The sequence below is a fragment of the Sitodiplosis mosellana genome, unplaced genomic scaffold, assembly GCF_009176505.1.
Source record: "Sitodiplosis mosellana isolate CC-2019 unplaced genomic scaffold, AAFC_SMos_1.0 Smas_scaffold_1, whole genome shotgun sequence".
Taxonomy (NCBI): Eukaryota; Metazoa; Arthropoda; class Insecta; order Diptera; family Cecidomyiidae; genus Sitodiplosis; species Sitodiplosis mosellana.
The window spans coordinates 5,347,602-5,369,641 of NW_022595244.1; the positions used below are offsets into that span (position 1 = coordinate 5,347,602).

The 22,040-nt window shown below is 38.3% G+C and overlaps 1 protein-coding gene across 2 annotated transcripts in view; it reads left to right on the forward strand.

The window, feature by feature from the left end:
* LOC129574455 (steroid receptor seven-up, isoforms B/C) overlaps window positions 1–22,040 on the forward strand; it is a 64,620-nt gene that overhangs the window by 12,520 nt on the left and 30,060 nt on the right. The window contains exon 3 of one of the 2 annotated variants that reach the window (XM_055456519.1): window positions 15,187–15,744. In XM_055456519.1, the coding sequence (XP_055312494.1) occupies window positions 15,187–15,744 (558 nt within the window). Of the gene's footprint in view, window positions 1–15,186; window positions 21,070–22,040 lie in introns of those variants that run through there. The other variant, XM_055456510.1, reaches the window with a different exon arrangement.

A 22,040-nucleotide genomic window follows, 5' to 3' on the forward strand; every position in this document is an offset into this window, starting at 1 on the left:
ACCCTTTCGATGGCCATATCCTTTTGGCATTGTCGTAGCTCACATTTTTTTTTGTTCTTCGGTCTTCCTCTTGAGACTTAAAACCAAATGCCATTGTTTTCAAACATACCTAATATCCCTTTCTTCGGAATTCCGTCGGCACATCGGCACCCCATTTCCCTTCACCAACAAACGTTTGATGCGCCGTGTCAACAATGAACAACGGAAAAATCACAACAAAATTATGCAAATGCCATCCATTCATTAATGACATGGATTCATTGTTATTGCCTCGTCATCATTAGGATCATCATTGGAACCATTTCGCTCGTTGAAAATAATAAAATCGTCTAACACTTTCGGTCAAAACAATTTCCATTGTTGTGCGCCGGTTGAACTCTTGGGTTCGCGCTCTGACCGTTGGTCAATCCGAAAACAGATCATGTGAATTTTCGCTTTGCGTTCCGAAATTTTAATCGCTTGACCAAACATCACCTCTATTAATAATTTTCGACTGTGGCTAACAAAGAAAAATCAAATAACATGTAAATGTAATTTACCCGCGACCTTTGCACGCTGTGATTAAACCGAACAAATCATTTCTATAACATTTTTTGCGCTTGACCAATTTTTGGAACGAAGAAATTAATAGAAAAAAGGCGGCGGTCATTTTAAAAAGCTTCGAATTAATTGCAATTTCAGTTTGGGAATTTTTTTATGTTTCCAGTCCTTGGAAACGAAATGATCAGTTACTCAATCTTCTGCGTGCAATATTTGAACGTCGTTGATGTTCGTTATTTTCTGTCTTCGTCTTTGAATAAAGGACACGAATTGATAGGTATAAAATAGTCGCGATTGACGCTTGGCTAAGGGTGTACTATAATGATGAGCGCGTAATGCTAATGATCATTCTCTGAATAGGGTTGAATGTCAATGAGATCCGTTTTTTTAACTCTCACTGTCTCGTGATGGCATTAAACGCATGAACATGACTTTGGTATACCAAAATCCATGTTCGAGCACCTTTATAGAGGTAATTTTTCTAGAACCCAAAATGAAGAAAAAATCGTTTGACGCATCTTATTTTGCTGAGAAAGTGGCTTGGTCGCTGGATGAAAAATGGCTCAAGACTGCATTTATTTGCCCAAGACTGCATTCATCCGATATCCTTGTCATTATGCATCCCAATTTTGAGCCGTATGCATTTTTCCGTAATTAATCAATTTCATTTCAATTCGATTAACTTTCGTGATATGCCAATTAAACTCTATGACACTGAACAACGATGATGGTACCATTTTTCAACTACTTTTTCTTCTATGAAAGCGAATCCTTTGACTTGGCAAAGGCTTAAACCCGTAGACGAATTTTAAATGAAAAATTCCATGAGTCCACAATGTGTTTGAATGCAAAATGCTTTGAACCGTTTAATAAATTTCGCTTCCACTATGCAAGAACATCAGATCAAGAGCGTACGATTGTAATATGAATGAAAATTATTAATCAAAATCTCTTTCGGTTCTTTTTCTTTCTGTGCCATAAAATTTCGTGGATGTCAAACAAAATAATCGCATCTTGATTCATGTTCTTTGTCATGCAAAATGATATTAAAATGGAATTTATGTTATCATGGGCTTTATTGCTTTAGCAACGTTGTATGCTGCATGCTGCATGATGTCTTCTTTAAAAGTTGCATTGTGTTTTGGTCGACACAAGAAGGATAAAATCCAAAATTACACACATTGTCTTTTGGAGCGACATGTGTTTATAAAACTTTGTAGCCGTTGTTTGCATGTGTCCATCTTGCTTTCGCTCGCTCGCTCTCGGTGTGCCGAGCAAATATTTTCATACTGATGCATGTGATTTTGCAGGCAGAGAGAAAGAGCGTTTATCGTTTCGATAAACGATTAATGTTGATTATGATATGGTTATATGTGCCCGTTCTATGGTGATTGCGTTTCATGTTTAACTTGCAATAACGTTAAGTGAATGTGTGTGCAGTGCTGCGCGCACTCTGGCTGCCCGGCAATCGGCGTGTAACGGATGATGAGCAATATAAAATGTAAACCTGTAACGCAAATTGTGCTATGTTTACAGTTTTCTCTGTCGTTTTCTCACATAAAAGCACAATTCACTATGCATTACCGGGGCAAAAACAGTAAAGACAGTTTGATTTGCGCTTGGCGCTCTTCTTCAGCACCGCTGCATCGCCGCGCATACGCTGCACAAATTCGATTTCTCAAAGTTAGCCAAGTCCAAATGTAGATTTTGTGCCTGAGAATGCACACAACAGCACACACACACACATCACAAAATTGGATGCTAGTACAATTTTGGCGTCTTGAGTTCATACTCAATAATAAAATGTTTTCAATGGCCATTAAAATTAAGTGAATTGAATGAAAAATGAAGAGAAAAAAAATAGATAGAGAAAAAAAGGGAAAAAATGATCCTAGAGAACGTGAGCATTACTGCCGTCTTAAAAACGAATGAATAAAAAACAGCAACAATAATAATAAAAAAAAGGAAAGGAAAAGCAGCGTGGCTATTCGGTTAGTTGCGCGAACACACATGCTGAACGGGGCCTCGGCCGATGAATACATGAATTTTAAATGCAGAAACGCATATATCGACTACCCGCAGCGGTATTGTTTTCGGAACTATCGTGAACATTCATGTTGTTGTTGTTGAGTTGTTTTTTTCTTCTGCTGCTGCTCATTCAATAATAAAAAACCAAACAAAGGCTATCTCAACGATGATGATGAGGTAGATTTCTTTTCCTATCTCACAGGCCTAGTTCTTGCATATTTTTTTTCGTTTCGTTTCGCTCGCTCTCTTCCTTTTTCGAGAAATTTATGTACTGACAATGAGAAATCGAGATTATTCGTTGCAAATAAAAGTAATGCACATTTGCGTAACAATGTTGCACGCTTCCAATCGCATGAATATTCAAAGGCTTGCGCAGCTTGACAAACGCTTTGCTCTCTTCCGTAAACACTCGAAATTCTCCGCAATAAAACACATTTGAAAATTGTTTCTTTTTTGCACACCAAAAGAAAAACCAAAACCCAATCCGAATTTCGGTGAGAAAAAGTCAAGCGAAAAAAAAAAGTAAATGTAGCGAAACATGAAATTTCATAAGATTATGATAATCTATTGAAGTCGCTGCAGCGAACTAAACATTGTGTTTTTTCTCGTATCTTCGTGTCGATGTTACAGTTCCCTGCTGCCTTTTCGTCGTAAGCGCACATATATTCCCCAAATATAGACACGTCGAGCAACGTATGTTACATCAGCTCCTAGTACAAATGCGCGCACAAATACACACACACACTGCCAAACCAGCCCGTGCACATTTTCAAGCACAAAAGATCGCGACCATCGTGGGATTTTTCCGCATTTCTTTGTGGCTCAATTTACTCGCGCCGGTGTTGCACTTCGCTTTATTAGTTCAACCATATGAGAAATCAACGGAAATCTCAGTTTCGCGCTCCGCGAGCGCGCACAGATTCAGCTCTGGCGCGCACATGAAATGTTTTGTGTTCAGAAAGCCATTTAACTTTAAACGTTATAAAAATCAAATAATGCACAAAGTGCGCGAACGCGCCCGCGCGTATCATGTACAGGAAAATGAAAAAAAGCAACTAACACGCCTAACATATGCGGACGTGCATGAGGACGAACGGGATGGAAAGAGAGTAAAATCTTATTTTCAATCCATATAATTAATTTTTCAACTTGATATTTATTTGCTTTGTGTGTGCCACGATGCTGCCAAACGTGCAGCAGAAACGAATTTCTAATTAGAATCGAAGAACGAACAACGCAGTCTGGCTCTCGGTTTTTTTCGCATCTACGAAAAAGGTGAAATGCCTTTTAATCACTGCATTAGCCATTGCTGGTTTTAACAATGAGATTTTTTTTTGCATTTCGTTCATGTGTTTTTCTTCCTAGATAGTGGAGGTTACGGCCGAAAATATTAATATGACTATGTCTCTCTAATCGGAACCGCTTAGGCTCTCCAATAAAACATGATGATCTTGAATCGTGCACAATTCGTTTTTATGAGGCGAATCATGTGCCTAAAGACAAATTTCCTATTTCGAATCGATTCGCAATGTATATGACACAGAGTGTGCGCGACCCAATTGAATAAAAGAAACGTCCTAAACGCAGTACTACACTCGAGACGAACGGAACGAGAGAATAAAATCGCTGATTTCAAATCAAAATCCAAGCGAGTGATTTCTAATTTTATTGCATGCACAAATTACGCTTCATTAGAAAATGAATATGTATTATGTTAAAAAGGTAAATTGGTCGCTGTAAATATTATCGACATCGTGGCAACACCGATTCGAATCGTTAATCATTCGATCGATATGTTTGAATCTGGTACCAGACACATATCACATATAATTACGAATCATCACCAATCGCGCTCGCGCGTACGTACACATGCACACAGCACAGCACACGGCATTTGAGTTTGCACGGTTCACATTCCGCTTGTAGATTCCATTCAAATTGAGCATGAGAAATTTTCGTTTTCGGTTCTTTTCTGTGCGACGGCACAAAAATTAAATTATGATGAACGTTGAGGTAAAAATTATGTACGAAAGATGAAAAAAGAGTATACATCCATGCGAAAACAACAGCGATCCGATAAGCAGCAAACGTACAACATTCTGTGGCCGAAGGAGTAAGAGTGAGAGCGCAGACAACAACAACAACAGAAAACATATGTACACTTCAAAATCAAAGACGTCTGCATAGTTCTCGTTCGCTAAAATGCATTAAATCAACGTGGCACCTTCTTTTTTCCCTTTCTCTGTCTCTCTCTCTCTCTCTCTCTCTCTCTCTCTCTCTCTCTCTTTTTATCCATCACATCGTTTTTCTACACGGCAACAATTATGTCGGCTTTCGACTTATTCGGCACGTCGTTTTTCTGCTGCACACCAAACGTTAAATCTAAGCGCGCTCGGCTCACCAAGAAAACGGAGAAAATCTAATTGAAAGAATGAAACGAAAAATTGCAAGCAACAACCGAGCACAATGATGAACTAGGTATTTTGGCATGTAATACAATAAAGATGCAAATCATTTATTATCCCAAAAGATTAGCGAACTGTACATTCCCATTTTATGGCAGAGATTTTTCATTGTCAAACTATTCGCATTGTCTTCGCATACAGGCATTCGATTCGAATCCGATCAGCGATTTATGGCTTTTTACCTATATACCTCCTGTTGGTTTGATTGTTTTGGGTAATCGTTCGATAGACGATGACGTAATAGGTTTTCCATCGACGTCGTTGTATTTAAGTGAAGAAGCCACGGTGCAGACAATGAAGGGAAAAAAACGGAGGCATAATTGAAGAAGGGATCAAGAGTTTGGCAGCACATTGACGGTCGATGCAACAGTAGAGAAGAAAAATTAGGAAGCCTAGGCATTAAATTAATGATTTCACTGTGGAACTTTGCACCGAAATCAAACGAAACAAATTGAATTCACATACTGACCACAGCAAACCGGAATTAAAATCTACCTTTTCTCATCGTGATTGAAGCACCCTGCCATACACAAACGCTGACATATTTCTTCAACATCTTTTGGGTTTCCTTCGCTTTGTTCCTTTTTCACTTACACAAACAAATGACCAGTGGTCAAACTAGATTTTTGATAGCATTGTCTAGTCTTGAGAACACATAAACATAACACAATATTTTCTTTGAAACCCAAAATTTATATGAAACGCGAATTAAAAGGGTCAAGCTAGATCTGCCGTTCGACCAACAATTGTTTGTTTCATACAAATTACGATAAACACTAAGCATATTAAATGATTTGACGCATCCGAATTTGATAATCGGACGAACATGACCGCAGGCATCAAGCGTTCAGAATGTGATGAAAAATGCCAACGTTAAACCGAAAATCAATTAAAGTCACTAATGAGATGAACTGCATCCTCTCTGATGCATCCTTTAGCCACGGTCCTTTGGGTTGCATTTTTCTAACGGTCAAGAGAACCGTTTTTTGTCGCTCAGAGTGATAAAACCACTTTCAAGAACACAAACGGCGTCTATCAAAAATTGGAACCCAAACAGATTTCGACCCTATGAAAATAAATTCCGAAAAATCATAAACACATCTGCACTCGAATTGCATCTCGCTACAGATCGAGAAGAAGAAGAAGAAAAAAAAGCCCGACGAATTAAATGCTTAAACGAATTAATTCAAACAGAATATTGCGCCGATCTTCGTTTGTATTCCGTATCGGTTGTGTTGTTTTTCTTGGATTTGCATTTACTTTATCAGTGTTTTATCATCTCACTATAAAAATGTTTGTTGCATTTTACGTTGAAACAAAAAAGTAGAGGCTCTCTCGTATCAGAAGATCGAAATCTTGCGACGGCTGCGCTTCATTGTTTATGCCATTCGTGCGTTTACATAAAACTCGATTTCAATAAAAGGAGTAAAATGTTCCATGTACCGAGAAAGCGACAGCGTATCTTCATTTTGGTGGATTGCACTCATATTTCGTCCCGTTTTCTGCAGCAATTCAAAACTGTTTTATCTCTCGCTGAAGACGAACACGAAGAGAAAAAAGCAGCACAACGATACTGATTACAGAATAAATTGCTTATTTTACGCAGAACAAAAGTCCGATAGAGTGGAGAACAAGCAAAATGTTGTTATCGCATTTCGATGCAGAGTCGGCAAAACAGAAGAGAAAAAAAAACGAAAACACACCAACAAATCGAACAGAAAATAAAGTAATAAATTGAAATGGTAATAAAACAACGAGAATTGTTGTTGTTGTTGCTGTTATGTGTGTGCGGTGAATCATGTTCAACGTCAACGGTGTGGTATGCCTAGATGCAAGAGAAGAAGAAGGAAAAAAACAACATGATGCGACAGCTTCATCATCGATTCACATGTCATCATTGTTCTTCGTCACCGTGTGTACCTCTTGCTTCCATGCATTTATTTGCTCAATGGGCCGACAGACACATGGTAGACAGTCGCAGTGCTGCGCGTTCGCCTGCACATGCACATAATTTATGAACACATGTTTTTATAGTTGTTGATCGTTTGCGATCACTTTGACAACATGATCTCGCGAGAAAGATCGACACGCGGTGCCAAGATGAGACATGATACAAACAATGCTCATTACCGTATGACAAAAGTTATGTACCGAGTTGTTTTTTTCTCTCTCGTTTGATATACGATTGAATTGAGACTCGGTGGGAATTTGCGCATTCTTGACAAATTCGTAATTTTTTTTTGCAATAGTTTGTTTTTACTTCAACTTTTGGTTCATTTCTGCTGGTTTCAATTCAAGTTTTCAATACGTGAATTTGCTGCGTAAACTAACAGAAAAATAAAATTCATCGCGATATTTCTTGCACTGTGTTGTTCTCTTTTTTTCCTGCACTCACACACACACACACACACTGTCGAACTGGGCTGCATTGAACAAGTTTTTTTCTCGCTCTCTACCTTTCGAATGTAATAACCTACAAAAAAAACACACAACCGAACAAGAAGACAAGAAACATATTGCGCAATCCATCTTCGGCGCATTGTTCTCGCTCGACCCATTGAATATATATATGTGAACCAAATGAATGTGAATATGATGAAGAGAATGAAAAAGAGAAAAGAAACGGGCAGCGATACACATACACACCACTCCGGCTGAAATGCGCCATGCCAAATAATCCTCGAAACACATAATGCACACGCAAATGGATGAGACCACGAAACCCAATGAAACTTGAATCGAAATGAAAGAAAAACAGCTCAACGACAACTGGCTATGCTCAAATAGTGTACACGAAACGGAAAAAATGTTCTACACACATTTTGGCGAACGTTCTTTTGTTGGTCTTTTGGAGATTGCGATTCTCGCATACACACCGGTGTCGGTTCGGTTCGGGCCATGACAAAAAATGCTTGTCTATACATCGATAGAGTATGTATATACGATGTGAATTGTTTTTGCAACGGTAACGTTCTGCAAAATATTTCTCTAGCCGTACGGATAGAGAAAGAGTGTGTATTGTGCACAAAGACAGGGGAAACAAGAAGAGCAGAAGAGGAGAAAAAAATAGATAGCAGCAACGAGCAGCGAAATATTCTGCAGATCACGAATTTCATTTTGAACGTCGATCTACCGCGATGGGATACTTTCTATGCGCACACACTCAACAATATATGCTTAAGCTTTAGTTCATTGTTGTTAACTCGATATTGTACTCGTTTTTTTTTCTTTCATTCGTCCGTCTTCATTTTTTTCGTTTCGATGGAGTGAATAGCGCGCACATTTTATGATTCAAGCGAGATACGTTCGTCTTTAATGGTTTTACATGAACCGAGGTACGGTTTTGCTCATGGTGTGACCACACTCTATCCTTGTGCTCTCTCGCTCTCTCTATCTGCTTTGCTATGCTAAGCATCAGCGCTAAAAGCGTCAGGTGTTCCACGTTCAAAACCAGAAAATTCGATTCGGTTGCTTTTTTTTCTGCTCCACACCAAAATCAAAATTGCGCGAAATTCGCCAAACACTCAAAAAGTTTTCTGGTTTGGTTTCTTTTTCTGTTGATACACCTGATACTCAATAGCAAAAATCCAAAACTTATTGCATTCACTTGCGCGCACAACGAAAATAAATCGCAATTTTATTTCATTCGTGTAGCATTTTTGAATAGAATTGCATTTGGTGTGTGTTGAGATGAAGAAGTTTTCTCGTTTTGGTGCAATAGTCAAGTTTTGCTGTTTGATACAAGCATCACGTTGCTCGTGGTATACCGGCGCTGTTTCTCTCTGCTTGCGCGCTAATAGAATTGCGATTTTATTCGTTTGATGCGTCTCTTGCTCGCAAAAACAATAAACACAAGAAAATTATCGCACATTTCATCTCGTATGAGTACCGATGTTATCGGCCACAAATACTACATCATAAATGCATTAGGCCTTCGTCTGTGAATTGGTTGGTCGAGCAAAAGAGATGGCAATACCTTGATGCGGCGAATGTGTTAAAAGGTTTGCAATTGCCGCTGATTTTAATGCTCAATGGTCAAACGGTCAATGTATTTAACATTTTTCCAATGATAAAGCCTTTCGCACAATCGAAATTGAATCGAAAACCACACATTTTTGAGCAAAGTGAAAAAAATACCATCGAAAATCTGATTAATAGCTCCTTTCACACACACACACACACACCCAAGGAATCCAACCAATTTCGATGGAATTGATTTTAAATTCGATTTTCGGCTCAGTCCCATTCCGCATTTTTCCGTCTCTCATTCTTCAAAAGAGTGTGTGGAGACACGACAATTTGTGGTAAATGAATGAAATGGTGCGTAACGGCACGCGTCCTCTTAACCTTTTTCAATGGAAACGACCGAAAATAATACGGTTTGCGGGAAATCCATTAAATAAATAGTCAAGTGCAATGATATCGCACCGCATTGACAGCCAACGGTGCGTAACCATTGTGTGTTACACCACGATTTGTAGCTCTGTTACATCGGTTGCTTTTTTCTTTGTCAAAAAAACACTTTCCATGCGACATTCTCACGTGTACACACAAAAGGTGCTGTTTTTTGTCAGTTTGAATGGAATAAAGGCTGGGGAAAAATTTTTGAGAGAAAAACGTAGGCCTATTATTCAATGATATTTTGTGTATTTACCATATTTAGTTGACTGTTGAATGGGAAAGGCTTAATTTATTTAGCCGGCAGTTTAAGGTAGTGAAACATTCAATTTTTTTTGAATCGATCGGATATTCTCACGGTCAATCTGACCGCACTGTCCAAATATTGTAATATTTTACCTAATGCCCAAAACATCATTAGCCGTAGGTTATTTTTTCATAAAAATCCATAAAAGCATCAATACCAAATATTAGCATGGTTATTTGTTATGCGACTTTATCTTATCGATAAATTGAATACGAACGCAAGGTGACAAATTGAGGCCATTTTTCATTTGATCCACGAGCAGCCCAAAGAAGAACATGAAAAAATACAATCGATTATTGTTGTCGGTGTGTGGTCGATGGATTTTCAAATGGGTTGAAACGTTATCAGCGTGTGCCTCATTATGTACGGCATTAATTTGAAGACGATAAAAAAAAATAACAGAGGAAGAGTTGAACACATTGTTGGCTCTTTCTTGCTTACACCTCTTGCCATTCGCACCGACCATTTTCCTCACCTAATTCCAATTAATTTGTTTCTGTCACTTCGAACTGTGAACAAATTATTCAATTTACAATCGTTTCTCCGCTATTTTCCCTTCTCATTCGCTCTCTTCTCTTGTTGTTGTTGCTGTTTTGGTGTTTTGACATGCTTTCGCGAGGATTCGATTTCAATTTGCTGTTCAATGCTGCAAGGCACATCGTATCACGTGTACGGATAGAGTTGAAACGACAAAGCAGCACGAAAAATCTCCAAACGAAATGAGAGAAAAAAGGCACTAGTAAATTCATGTTTAACAAACACCGCATTTTCTCGTTCACATTTATGATTGTCGGATGCCTTGGTTTTTCTGATTTATATGAGCTCGTTTCCCGTAAGCTGTTGCCATTGGCTCTTCCACTCTTTCTCTTTCTCTCTCTCTCTCTCTCCATCTGGGTTCTCGCACCTACAACATAAAATAGAATTATTTCACTGTATGTTAGTACTCTTTTTGTTTAACGTAAATTTTTAAATGAACCACAGCGTGGCAAATTCCTTCAACACTTTTTTCGCCCGTCTCCTTTTCGCGCGAGCGCGCGGACATTGAATCCGCATGTTTTTGGCGCAAATAAAACCATTTTACATCCAAACACTTCAAAAGATGTAGACAAAAAAATGCACAATTTTGCAGCAGAAAGAAACAAGAGAATTTATCGGAACCGGCTCTCTCTGTCTCGCGCTGTTCGGTTAACACTTCGATATTTGAAGTGAATTATGTGCTGTTGTTGTACACGTTATGTACGCTGCAACGTATACGATATTTGGCACAGCATTCCGATGACGATATTCAACAACATTCGTGTTCTTTGTCTCGCTCTGTCTTCCAGTGTGCATTTTTTTCACCATGGCCATCGTTGGCCAAATGCGTTGATAACACGTACGAAAGATTCCGATGCATTTTTTCCTCCTCTTTCTCTCGGTTACTCGCATTTGATGAGAATTTCTTGTGTGCGCATGGCTTTTACGTGTGCGAATGTAATCGATACAGAATAGCATGAAAAATTGTGTATTGGCTGGCTATTTTTTCACTCAGGCAAGAAGAAAAAACCACCTCATATTTAAATGTGTGAGCGCGCGAGACAAATTGTCTGGGCCGTTCAGCGGCGGGTTTGTTTAATGAGTTGACACAGAGTTACGAGATGCGCGCGACAACAACGACAATTCGCACACATTTCTTATGTTTGCGAACGCGTGTACGAAAAGATGTCGGTCAGCATTTGCCATGCTGTGTATACAGTTATGGCTCATTTTTCCATCTATAGCGCTGTGGCGTATAAAAGAAATTGTTCAGGTTGTCGAACAGAGAGCAAATGGACAAGGAAATCAAATTCAATTGAGTGAATTATGGGTTATACGACAGGGGTCTAACAACACCTAAGCGACACAGGCGCAACAATTTTGCTGGTTTTCGTTATGCAAGCCGTTTCGTTCGGTAGGTGTGTGTGTGTGTGTGTGTATAATAAAGCAATAAAGCGCAAAAATGCAAATTCCACGTCGTCGAATTGTTCGCTCAGTTTTCCGCTTATTTTATCCGAAGAAATTGTGTCAATTTTTATTGGACGTTGAATGCAACAGACATTGCAAATTAATTGCGAGCACTTTTTCTCTGTATTACACTGCATACAGTGAGAAAAAAACGAAGTCTTGCATTTCGATTTTTTGTTTGTGCAATGAAGCAAATTTGAAAATTAGTTTAAATATTGTAAAATCGTTGACCTCTCAACCGACCCAACAATTGCCAAGTTAATTACTTAATCACCGCCACAAATTCATTTCCATCGTAATCGATTCACGGAACAATTATTCAACGAAATGAGCGGCAAACAACAACAACAGCAACAGCGACGTAAAAAGCTAGTAATGTTGAAATGAATGTTTCAATCAAATGCATTCCGATGCGTGCCACATTCAACAACATAAACAAATTAACTTCAGGCAACGGATTATTGTATTTGATCGTAATTAACATACAAATGTGACGATGACAATACTGAAAATTTATGGTGAATATATATGATTTATTTACATGTTTTAGCACCTTTGTTTTGGCATTTTCGTCGCAATTTTTTGCGTTTTTTTTCCTCGTTGGCTTCAAATTTTTTTTTCTTTTCCCTGGCAAAATGACAAAATATGCCATTTTAATTAAAGAAATCTCCGGCATATCGACCGAGAAATGATACTGCACACGCCAAATATTCAAACAATAGAAAACTTAAGTTAGCCTAATAAAAAGACGAAGAAAATTACGTAAAAATTCAAGAATTACAAATTCCATGTCAAATCGGCAAAAAAAACGTACGTGCACCAAGCGTTTGAGCGCTAGCCAATGTGACAATCAGTTTTGTTTTATCGCTATGCAATAATTCATTCACAATTGTTTGATTAAATTTATAAGTTGTGTGATTTTCATAGAAATGCAAGTCAATCGAAGCTTGGGAGTTTGAGTGACGCAAACCTCTTGATGAAAATAAAGTCCAATAAGAATAAATATAATTTCTCCTTCCTGGGAGTTGGACTTGGTAACAGATGCTCACGACTTTAATCGATCGCCTGCATCTTCAGAACCATGCCAACAGCAAGCTAACGGATGAGGAAATTGAAACCACAACAACAAAGAACACGGTTAAGAAATATCGTTACAGAAATTGGAGCGCAATTAATTTCGTGTCGATTTGCCCCGAAATCAGAAGAGAAAACAAAACGACCAGAAATCGAGTTCAGATAATGGTGCTTCGGTCGCGTCGAATCAAACGCTCACTTGATTTCGCATGCACCAATTTTCATTATGAAAACGAAGCACTTTTCCTTCGAGTGTCGTTGTTAATGTTAATTTATTGCAATGATATGTAAAAAGCCAATAAAAACACGACCGACGCTTTCGTTATCGCAAAGACAATGCTCGAGATGCAAAAAGGAACGCGAACTGTGCACGGCATAGCGATGCCTCAGTAAATTCGTGAATTATGGGTATAAAAGGCTTTGTTGCTGAAAACGAAGAAGACGACGAGAAAAGATCGCCTGCGCACATGCGGACACACCGAGAACGGGAATAAAACGCCTTGTCACGATATCTCTCTCTCTCTCTCTCTCTCTCGACCGGAGTCGTTTTGGTTGGGACTTTGTTTGGTTGTTGTTCGTTCATTATTAGCACTACATCGACAACAAGCAGCTAATTGAGGCTGCCTCAACAATTATTATTATTTTGTGCGATAATTTTTCGCTGTTAAAATTTCTGCACTCGAATTTTATTTCGTGCGATTGCGATCGGTTGCCTCGCCTGTAAATAAGCATTGAGCAAGGGGGGAAAATGGCAACTCACATACACACACACACACACAGTCGACTTGAGGCAATAATAATGAAATGTCGACTTTAAAGTATAATTGACGAGAGTTTTTTTTCTTGATTTGATTCGTTCAGCTTAGAAATTTGAGATATGGCATAAATCACAATGTCTGTGCCACAGACTCTGTGGTTGTGTTCTCTCAGCTTGCGAGCGATACGAGTAAAAAAAAACATCGTGGTCATCAAAGCTATTAAAACCAGCGAACGAGTCGAGATAATCAAATTCAATTTTGCAACAAATAAATGGGCAGTTTTCATTACGAAAAGCTGTGAAATGAATAGTAACACCTTATTTCAGCCTCATAACGTATTGTGTGCATTATGATTGGTTTTATTAATCTAATCGTCTTTCTATATCTGGATTTTAACACGTCATGAATTATTCATAAACAAATATAGCCTATGTGGCTGTTGCTTATGCGACTCAATTCGCAGAGACAACAGCAATTGATTGTTGTTGTTATTGTTGCAGCATTTTTTTCCGTCTCCCTCTGATTGGATTTTGTTCTCGAGGCGATTGATGTTGCTGTTGTAATTTTTTTCTGTAGCGTCATGTTGAACTTTGATTAAATGCAAATGATTATTGCAAAAAAAAAACTGATTTACACAAAACAGACACACAAATGACTCTTTGATGTAATCAGTTAAATATTTTTCTTAATGGAATAAGTAATATTCATCGCAAATGTCTGTTTTTTCAGTTCTCACTCTCTGGCCAGTTTAATGTTTTCATTTCTGGAATTGTATATTTCTAAAGATTGATTAGTTATCGGAACTTTGTTCAATACTTTGAAGAAAACGAGTAATTCTTCGTCTGATTCCTGGATTCTCACCGCAACAATAGCAACAACAGCAAAAAAAAACACCCAGCAGCTAACTGCATATGTGTGCACTCCGAATCAAAAGATAATTATGGATATTTTTTGCCCATGTTAAAGTAACGTACACATGCAAAAACACCTTTGAGAAATCTTCATTATCCATAAGTATAATAATCAATAAAAATGTACGCGGTGCAGGCTATGAGATTACCGCCGATGCTAACCGGTTAAGGTCTTTTCTCAGATCTCTCACAGTTGTAGCGTGATATGTGTCATCATCATTATCGTACGGTCGGTTGTAATAATATAGAATTACAAATAGACCGGGCAACGCTGCAATTTAATCCACTTGCATCGCGCGCGCATTCGCATATATGCACCGTGATACACCGGTACACTGTGTGTGTGTGTTGGTAATTCGGTTTTTTATTCATTCTTCAAATAAATTAAAATGATTCGAAGTGAATGAGTGGAAAAGTGAACGGAAGGTCAATATTTTTAATGCTCTTTAAAATCGAACTTTTTCTACGATTCCATAATAATAATGATGACTGCCATTTTACAAGGCCATACAAATTGTTTTAAAGCGACTGTTTTTCTCTCGTTGTTTCCCTCTTATGTTTGATGAATTCCAATCAAAAGCCAGGTCCATTAATCACTTTATTCCAAATCATTGTAAGCAAATTTCCATATTAATATGTAAATAACCGTAAATGATTTTTTAATACCTAATTTGTATCTCATTTGTTCTGTTTTTTTTTCGTCTGTCTCTCTCTCGTTTTAGCTGTTCAAAGAGGTCGAGTACCACCGTCACAGCCAACTGGTTTGCCCGGAATGCACGGCCAGTATTCTTTAGCGAATGGCGATCCAATGTCCGTCGTTGGATACAACAGTAGTCATCAATATCTCAGTTCCTATATATCGTTGTTGTTGCGCGCCGAACCCTACCCGGTGTCACGTTATGGTCAAACGATGCAACCAAACAATATGATGGGCATCGATAATATCTGCGAATTGGCCGCCCGCCTCCTCTTTTCGGCCGTTGAATGGGCTAAAAATATACCACTGTTTCCCGATCTACAAGTTACCGATCAAGTGGCGCTATTGCGTCTCGTGTGGTCTGAATTATTTGTGCTGAATGCGTCACAGTGTTCGATGCCATTGCATGTGGCACCATTGTTGGCGGCAGCCGGTTTGCATGCATCCCCATTGGCAGCGGATCGTGTTGTTGCGTTCATGGATCACATCCGAATATTCCAGGAACAAGTGGAAAAATTGAAGGCATTGCATGTCGACACCGCCGAATACTCATGTCTCAAGGCAATCGTATTGTTCACAACAGGTAAGCTGTTGGATATTCTCTTTACAGATGTGACGGCACTACTAACCAAAATCACAAGCATTCATAAGCAATTAACCACCGAAACGGATATGGTACACGCGGTCAAAGACCATTTAAGCAATATGTATGTTGATTCGGTTAGTACATCGAGCGCAAATGTTATCACATCGACGGCATCGCATTTATTCAACACCAGCGCCAGTTCCATACTGAACAATCATAATAATAATAATAACAGTAGCATTTGCGATCAAAATAACACCTCATTTTCATCGTCCGGCTACCATACGAATAATAATAGCCTGAACACTTCGAATCTCACAAACAAATCGTTTGCATCGCCGAAAAGTAACAACAGCACTGGCAGCATTGGAACGGTCAATTCGCCCACCCCGTTTATGCCAAGTGTATCGGCTGCAAGTCTAGTAACACCAACTGTTAGTGCCGCAAGCAGCAGTCTGTTCTATCATCAAACGCCACAAACATCACGTCTATACACGTCATTGGATGGGTATTCGCCGACCTGTTCCGCATTCAGTAGCGTGGGACCAGGTCATAGTAGTGCATTTACTAGTCCAGATTTTCGCTTTTCACCGTATAGCTTTGGTAGACGGTAGTCTAGTTTTGATTGTGTTCTCTGTTCAGTTGCTTTATTCTGTAAATTTTGTGCTGATATTTCTCTCATTCGAAATGGACCATGTTACCTGACTTTCTGAAATGAGAAAGAAACAAGATTGCGCGCTGCTATTTGGTACCATCAAACACGCCCTTTTGCCTTTGGAACTTTCAATTTGCTCTTATCACTGCATCTTATGATGATAATGATGACATTGAATCATTTCCACTCATTTGATCTGATGTAACGGTAAACCAGAACAATTCCTTTCCATTTTCAATCCCATTTTCGCCGAAATTGCTCTCTTTACCGTTACTTCAAATTCAATCACACTCAAATCAAACGATATCGTTACGTTCAATGACTCACGTTGAATTTTCTCTAGTTACTTGTAATCAAGTCTTAGTTAAATTTTAGTCTAATTTCTGTTACGCATAGCTCATATGTTTTCTAGACCATAGACAATCAGTTGTAGTAATTTATTTTTCATTTAAGATTTTTTTTTAGCTGAAAGACATTTAGGATTAGGTTTAGGCTTCAAACTGTTAAAGGTGTTAGGCAACACTTTCAAAAAGTTTATCGAAAAGAATCGAAATAAAGGGATACTTTTTTTTATGAAATCAACAAATTCTTTAGTCTTCTTGCTTTCTTTTTTATCTATATCGCTTCTGTCTATCGAAAAATCGCTTTTTGGGGCTTCTTTGAGGTTTTATTACTTTTGTTTTATAATTTGCTGCTTTTTTTGCTAATACTTTTTACGCTTTTTAATTTTATTTTGCTGATTTTTATTTTGATGCTTTTTATCATTTTGAAAACAATGCTTTTTATAATTTTATTTTGCTTTGCTTTTTGTAGAATTTTGGCTTTGCTTTTCAACAATCATTTTTATTTGCTCAAAACGTTTTATTTTTGTTTGCCTTTTATTTTTTATTCGCTTTTCTTTAAAATTGTGTTGTAGTGTGCATTTATTAAGCTTTGTAAGGGCGCTCTTTGGTTTGGCTTTTTAGTTTTTTAGTTGCTTTATTTCTTTTTCCTTCTCATCCAATCAATTTCACAAATTTTCATTTCATTTTTTCAAGATTAACCAATTTTTACCCATTTTTCGTTTCAGTTTCTTTCCATTTTATTCGCTTTTATTTTTCTCTTTCCAGGAAATGAATATTATCGTTTTTTGTCTGACACAACTTGAATCAGTTGATGTGTTCGCAGTCAGAAAATGTGTGATTTTCATTTTCTCATTCACCCGCTACTAACCTGCACCTTTTATTTTTATTTTTCATTTCTTTTTGCACAACAATTTCCTTTAACTAATTTTTATTTTTCACTTTAGTTATTTTTTCCATCAAAATTCACACCTTAATCCCTGAGTAAGAACTTTTATTTTGCTGTGAGGTTTTTTTAAATCTATTGTCTGTATAAATAATGGAAACGGTGGCTATTAAGTGCCTTAAAAGAATGTGTGACAAGGTTCGAAGAATCGATAAAATCAATGTGATCCGAATTTCGTCAATCGAAATCAGTTTCGATCTTGATACACACGCGGTGAGACACAGTGCATGGTGACATAGGTTGCCCACACACTGTAGAATAATAATAATGTGTAAAAGGTAAGGGCTATTCAATGCAAATCGTATTGTACACTTTTCAAATGCCTGTTTGATAAACTGTCGATTCAATGAAATGTTGTTTCATTAATGGATTTCACCGACGAAATTTTTCACACACACAAATAACCCAGCTAACGGTGTTTTTCCCATTCTTTCTCAGAGTTTGGTGGAAATGTCTAGATATTGACACCATATCTCGATGATGCACATCGGGCCGAATAGTGCATAGTCATTTTGAATCCAATGAATTGAACATAAATTGGCCCGGTGGTGCACGAAGAAAACTAACCGACGAACAAACACTCTCAAATAACATGAAATTATCCAATTAGACATTGATAAAGTACCATTTTGACATGACAAGGTTTATGTCTGTGAGTCGAGTTCGAGTTGAATTGAGTGGATTAATACAAAGAAGTAAAAAAAAACAGTTAAAGCCAACAACAAGAATGAAAACATCGATTTGCTTGTTCGTTCAGATTGCATTTGTACACACACGATACATCCATTTTCACACTTCCATTGAACGCGAGCGCATATTTCTTCGGCACTTGGTTTTACTCTCTGTTGCATTGCGGTAAATCGTCTTCGCACAGATGAAAGATATTAATGATCATTTAGACGCTTATACATCTTCTTCTCTTCTTGTGTTTCGGTATTCGCCTGTCCATTCGGCTCTGTACTTGCGATCGCGCGCGCACGGCGATTGTTCAATAAATAAATAAATGTTCGAATTGATTTTCAATGGAATGCAGGCTTATTTATAGCCCGATTACTCTCGAATCGCTTCAGTGGCTTATGCAGTGTTCGGCTTTAACGCGCATGCGTTCACACCTAATGAATGTAGCGTAAAATGAATGTGTCAGTTCATTTGATTAAATTTGCCATATTATTGTCAATCGACAATTTATTTATACGCTTCGAAGATATTTACGATGTAGTGAACGTTTTTCTCCTCCACCTCTCTCTCTCTCTCTCTCTCTCTCTCAAAACTCGAATTTTATTGTGGTTTTGGGCGAACAAATTTCCATTTTTCACATGAGACAAACTACGACACGACGAAACAGAAAAAAAAATGGAAAGCCTCGATAAACTTTGCCAAAATTACACTGTTCTCTGCCAGAGATTCACGAAATGTATCAGATCACGTCGCGTAGTCTACAACTGGAAAACTATTAGCAAAACGATATCGATTTAATAATGTAGTTGATGTTTGGTGGTTGGTGCGCTCTTTCGTGCATTTCAGATTCAAATGATTAATTAGCGTAATGAACATTGACTGATCGTTTTACTGAGAAGTGGCTCAGGAGTCGTGGCGCAACGATCCCAATTCCGCGATTTATTTTATTTAATTAGATAAAATCGATGCAAATTACAAAGAACCGACCCGAAAACCACGAAGAAGAAGAAGAGGAGGAGGAGGAGGAGGAAGCAGAAAAAAGCGCGATTCATTGTTTCTTCATGTTTTGGCTGCCATAGAGCACCGAACATCTCGTCGTCGCTCATCGATTGTTGTAATTATTTGTGATTTTCTCTTGTAAGCTTATGTTGTTTATCATAACAAGCGCAATGCATCGCACAGAAACCGATCGTCGCGCTTAATTCGTCCACAAGATATGTAATTGCAGCGTGGCCACGGCGGCGTGTAAATAAGTGAAGAAATGCACAAGAGAGCACCAAGCGATGACGAGACAAAGATTGTAATAGAAGTCGAATCGAGCAATGAAATGAAATAGACACACGAAACATAATCGATGCGAAAAAGTCGAAAATGAACGCGAAAAAAAACAACACAACACACTATAATAGCTGTAGGGAGATGAAAATGCCCATAAAAATGGCTAGGCTGCATTGCGAGAGAGAGCACAGCGTCGAATGGAGGCAAATCGAAATTAAAAGGCGAGGAGAGAGAGAGAGAAAAGGTCGTGACAATTGAGTTTGCATGAAGTCACAGTCAATATTTTACCGTTTCGATGTTTTATAGTATGTGCGCGCCCGCGCCTCTGCGATTTGTGATGAGAACGTGCGGCCGTTTGGGCTTCTTTTGACTGTCATCGTGCACGTTAAATGCTTCCCATTTGTGATGCTGTTTTTTCTTCTTCTTCTTCTTCTCTTCAAGTTGCAGCAATGGAAAAAAAATTACTGAATCGATCGGCTCGACCAAATTTGGATTGCTTGTAAGATGCATCGAAACGACATTTTAATGAGATTCATTGACCGTTCGCCCGAGAAGAAATAGAATTACCGTAAACGAGTTTATTAGAGAATTTACCTGATGTATTTATGAAAATCGCTTTAATTTTTGACCCAGAAATACTCTCGCCCGATTCATATTCGATCCGTTTGGAAATGGGAAACCGTTTTGGTTTTTTGTTTTTCGGTTGCGCGAATCGCGTTTGATTCTCATCGATGCTGGCTGATATGTGGTTTCGGTCAAAGTCAAAAGGTTCAGCGCGAACATAACCGTTTCGGGAACGTGGCCCCGTGTAGTACTGCACAGCAGAGAGTGCCTTCGAAGCGCAAAAAGTGTATCTCACGATTTGGACACAGCGAGCGCAACCAAATCGCGACACGATGCGACAATTTTCAACCATTTGACACACAATGAACATCTAGCTGATTCCATTCAATTTCAGTAGACTGCCCTTGCCACACCGTGCGACTTGCCTCTCTGTCTCTCTCTCTCTCTCTCTGCGAAATCAAATCGCTTATTTTTTATGGCTACAAGGAAATTAATGCCAAATGCACTTCATACCCATAGCTCTGAGCTCGGACACAAACATAAAGTTTTTTCCTTATCCATTTTCAAACTAATCGCATCAAATGCCCATTCCATTTATGAACAATGGCCGCGAAATACGAGAAAGGAAAAGGAAAAAGCAAGACTTCTTTATCGTCTCTATTAGCCAGTACATTACATTCGATTGGAATGTGTAAATACTTGAGTTCTATCGCGTTACTCGGTTCGTTGTACACATTTTTTTCCTCTTTCGCGACTCCGATCCGATCGAATGGGTTTTTTTCTCGCTCATTTCTCAGTGTCGTCCGGATGAATGCAGCCTAAATCGAATGTTGAAATGTCTTTGACCATTCAAAAAAAAATATAAGCATATCGTTCTCTTAGCATGGAAGGGCTGAAGTAATCTATTATGAGAGATAGAATAATCGAATTAAGACTCTATGAAACGGCAACAAATTTTTCTTTTGTCATCAACTATTCAAAACCAACGATTTTTTATTACTTAAAACGATGTAACAATTAATAATTCGATAAAATGGTGTGGTTGACATGAATAAAAAAAGACACTCACAAATGTTTGTGTGGCATCACACGATGCTTTTGTCGTTTGTCACCGCCGCTGAAACTGATTCATTTAAGCAGCACACGCTGCGGATCAGGTGGCGAAGACAAACGCTAATTTAATACTTAAGTATCGAAATTTAAGTGTTAAACGATGCCTTTTTGGCCACACACCATGCACGGAATAGTGCATCGTGATCGTTTCAAATGCTACATTCATCAGATGTCGCGCGCCCAAAGGCCGGCTTAGATTAAACACAAACCAGAAGAAACAAGTCAAGAAATTGTAGAACTCGTTTTATCTTATTATTTTTTTGGTTTGAAAATGACACAATATTTTTCATGCACTTGGAGTACCGTTTCGTTCGTTTGGCCCCGAAGATGCACAGACACACATTCAATAAAAATTGACTCGGTGCTGTTGTATCTGATTTCAGCCATTTGGACTTATCGCCGTCGACAGAAGAAAAAAATTGACCACCACCACCACCGGATGGCCAAGTGTTCATATTTAATCATTGAATGGTCTTGAGTCGAATGTTTATGATGTTTCGTGCATCGGTTGTCTAATCTGTTCAGTTTGTCACTAATGGATCTGATATGGCGCGAATTCTTGTCCATCGGAAATGCATTCCACTGCTCTTTCGACGCATTATTTTTAGTATTAATTTGCAATTGCATTGCGATACCCAAGTCACTTCGATGCCAATTAATTAGACGATTCGAATTTTTTTCTTCCACCAAAGAATTTTTATGTGTTGCACGTCTCTCG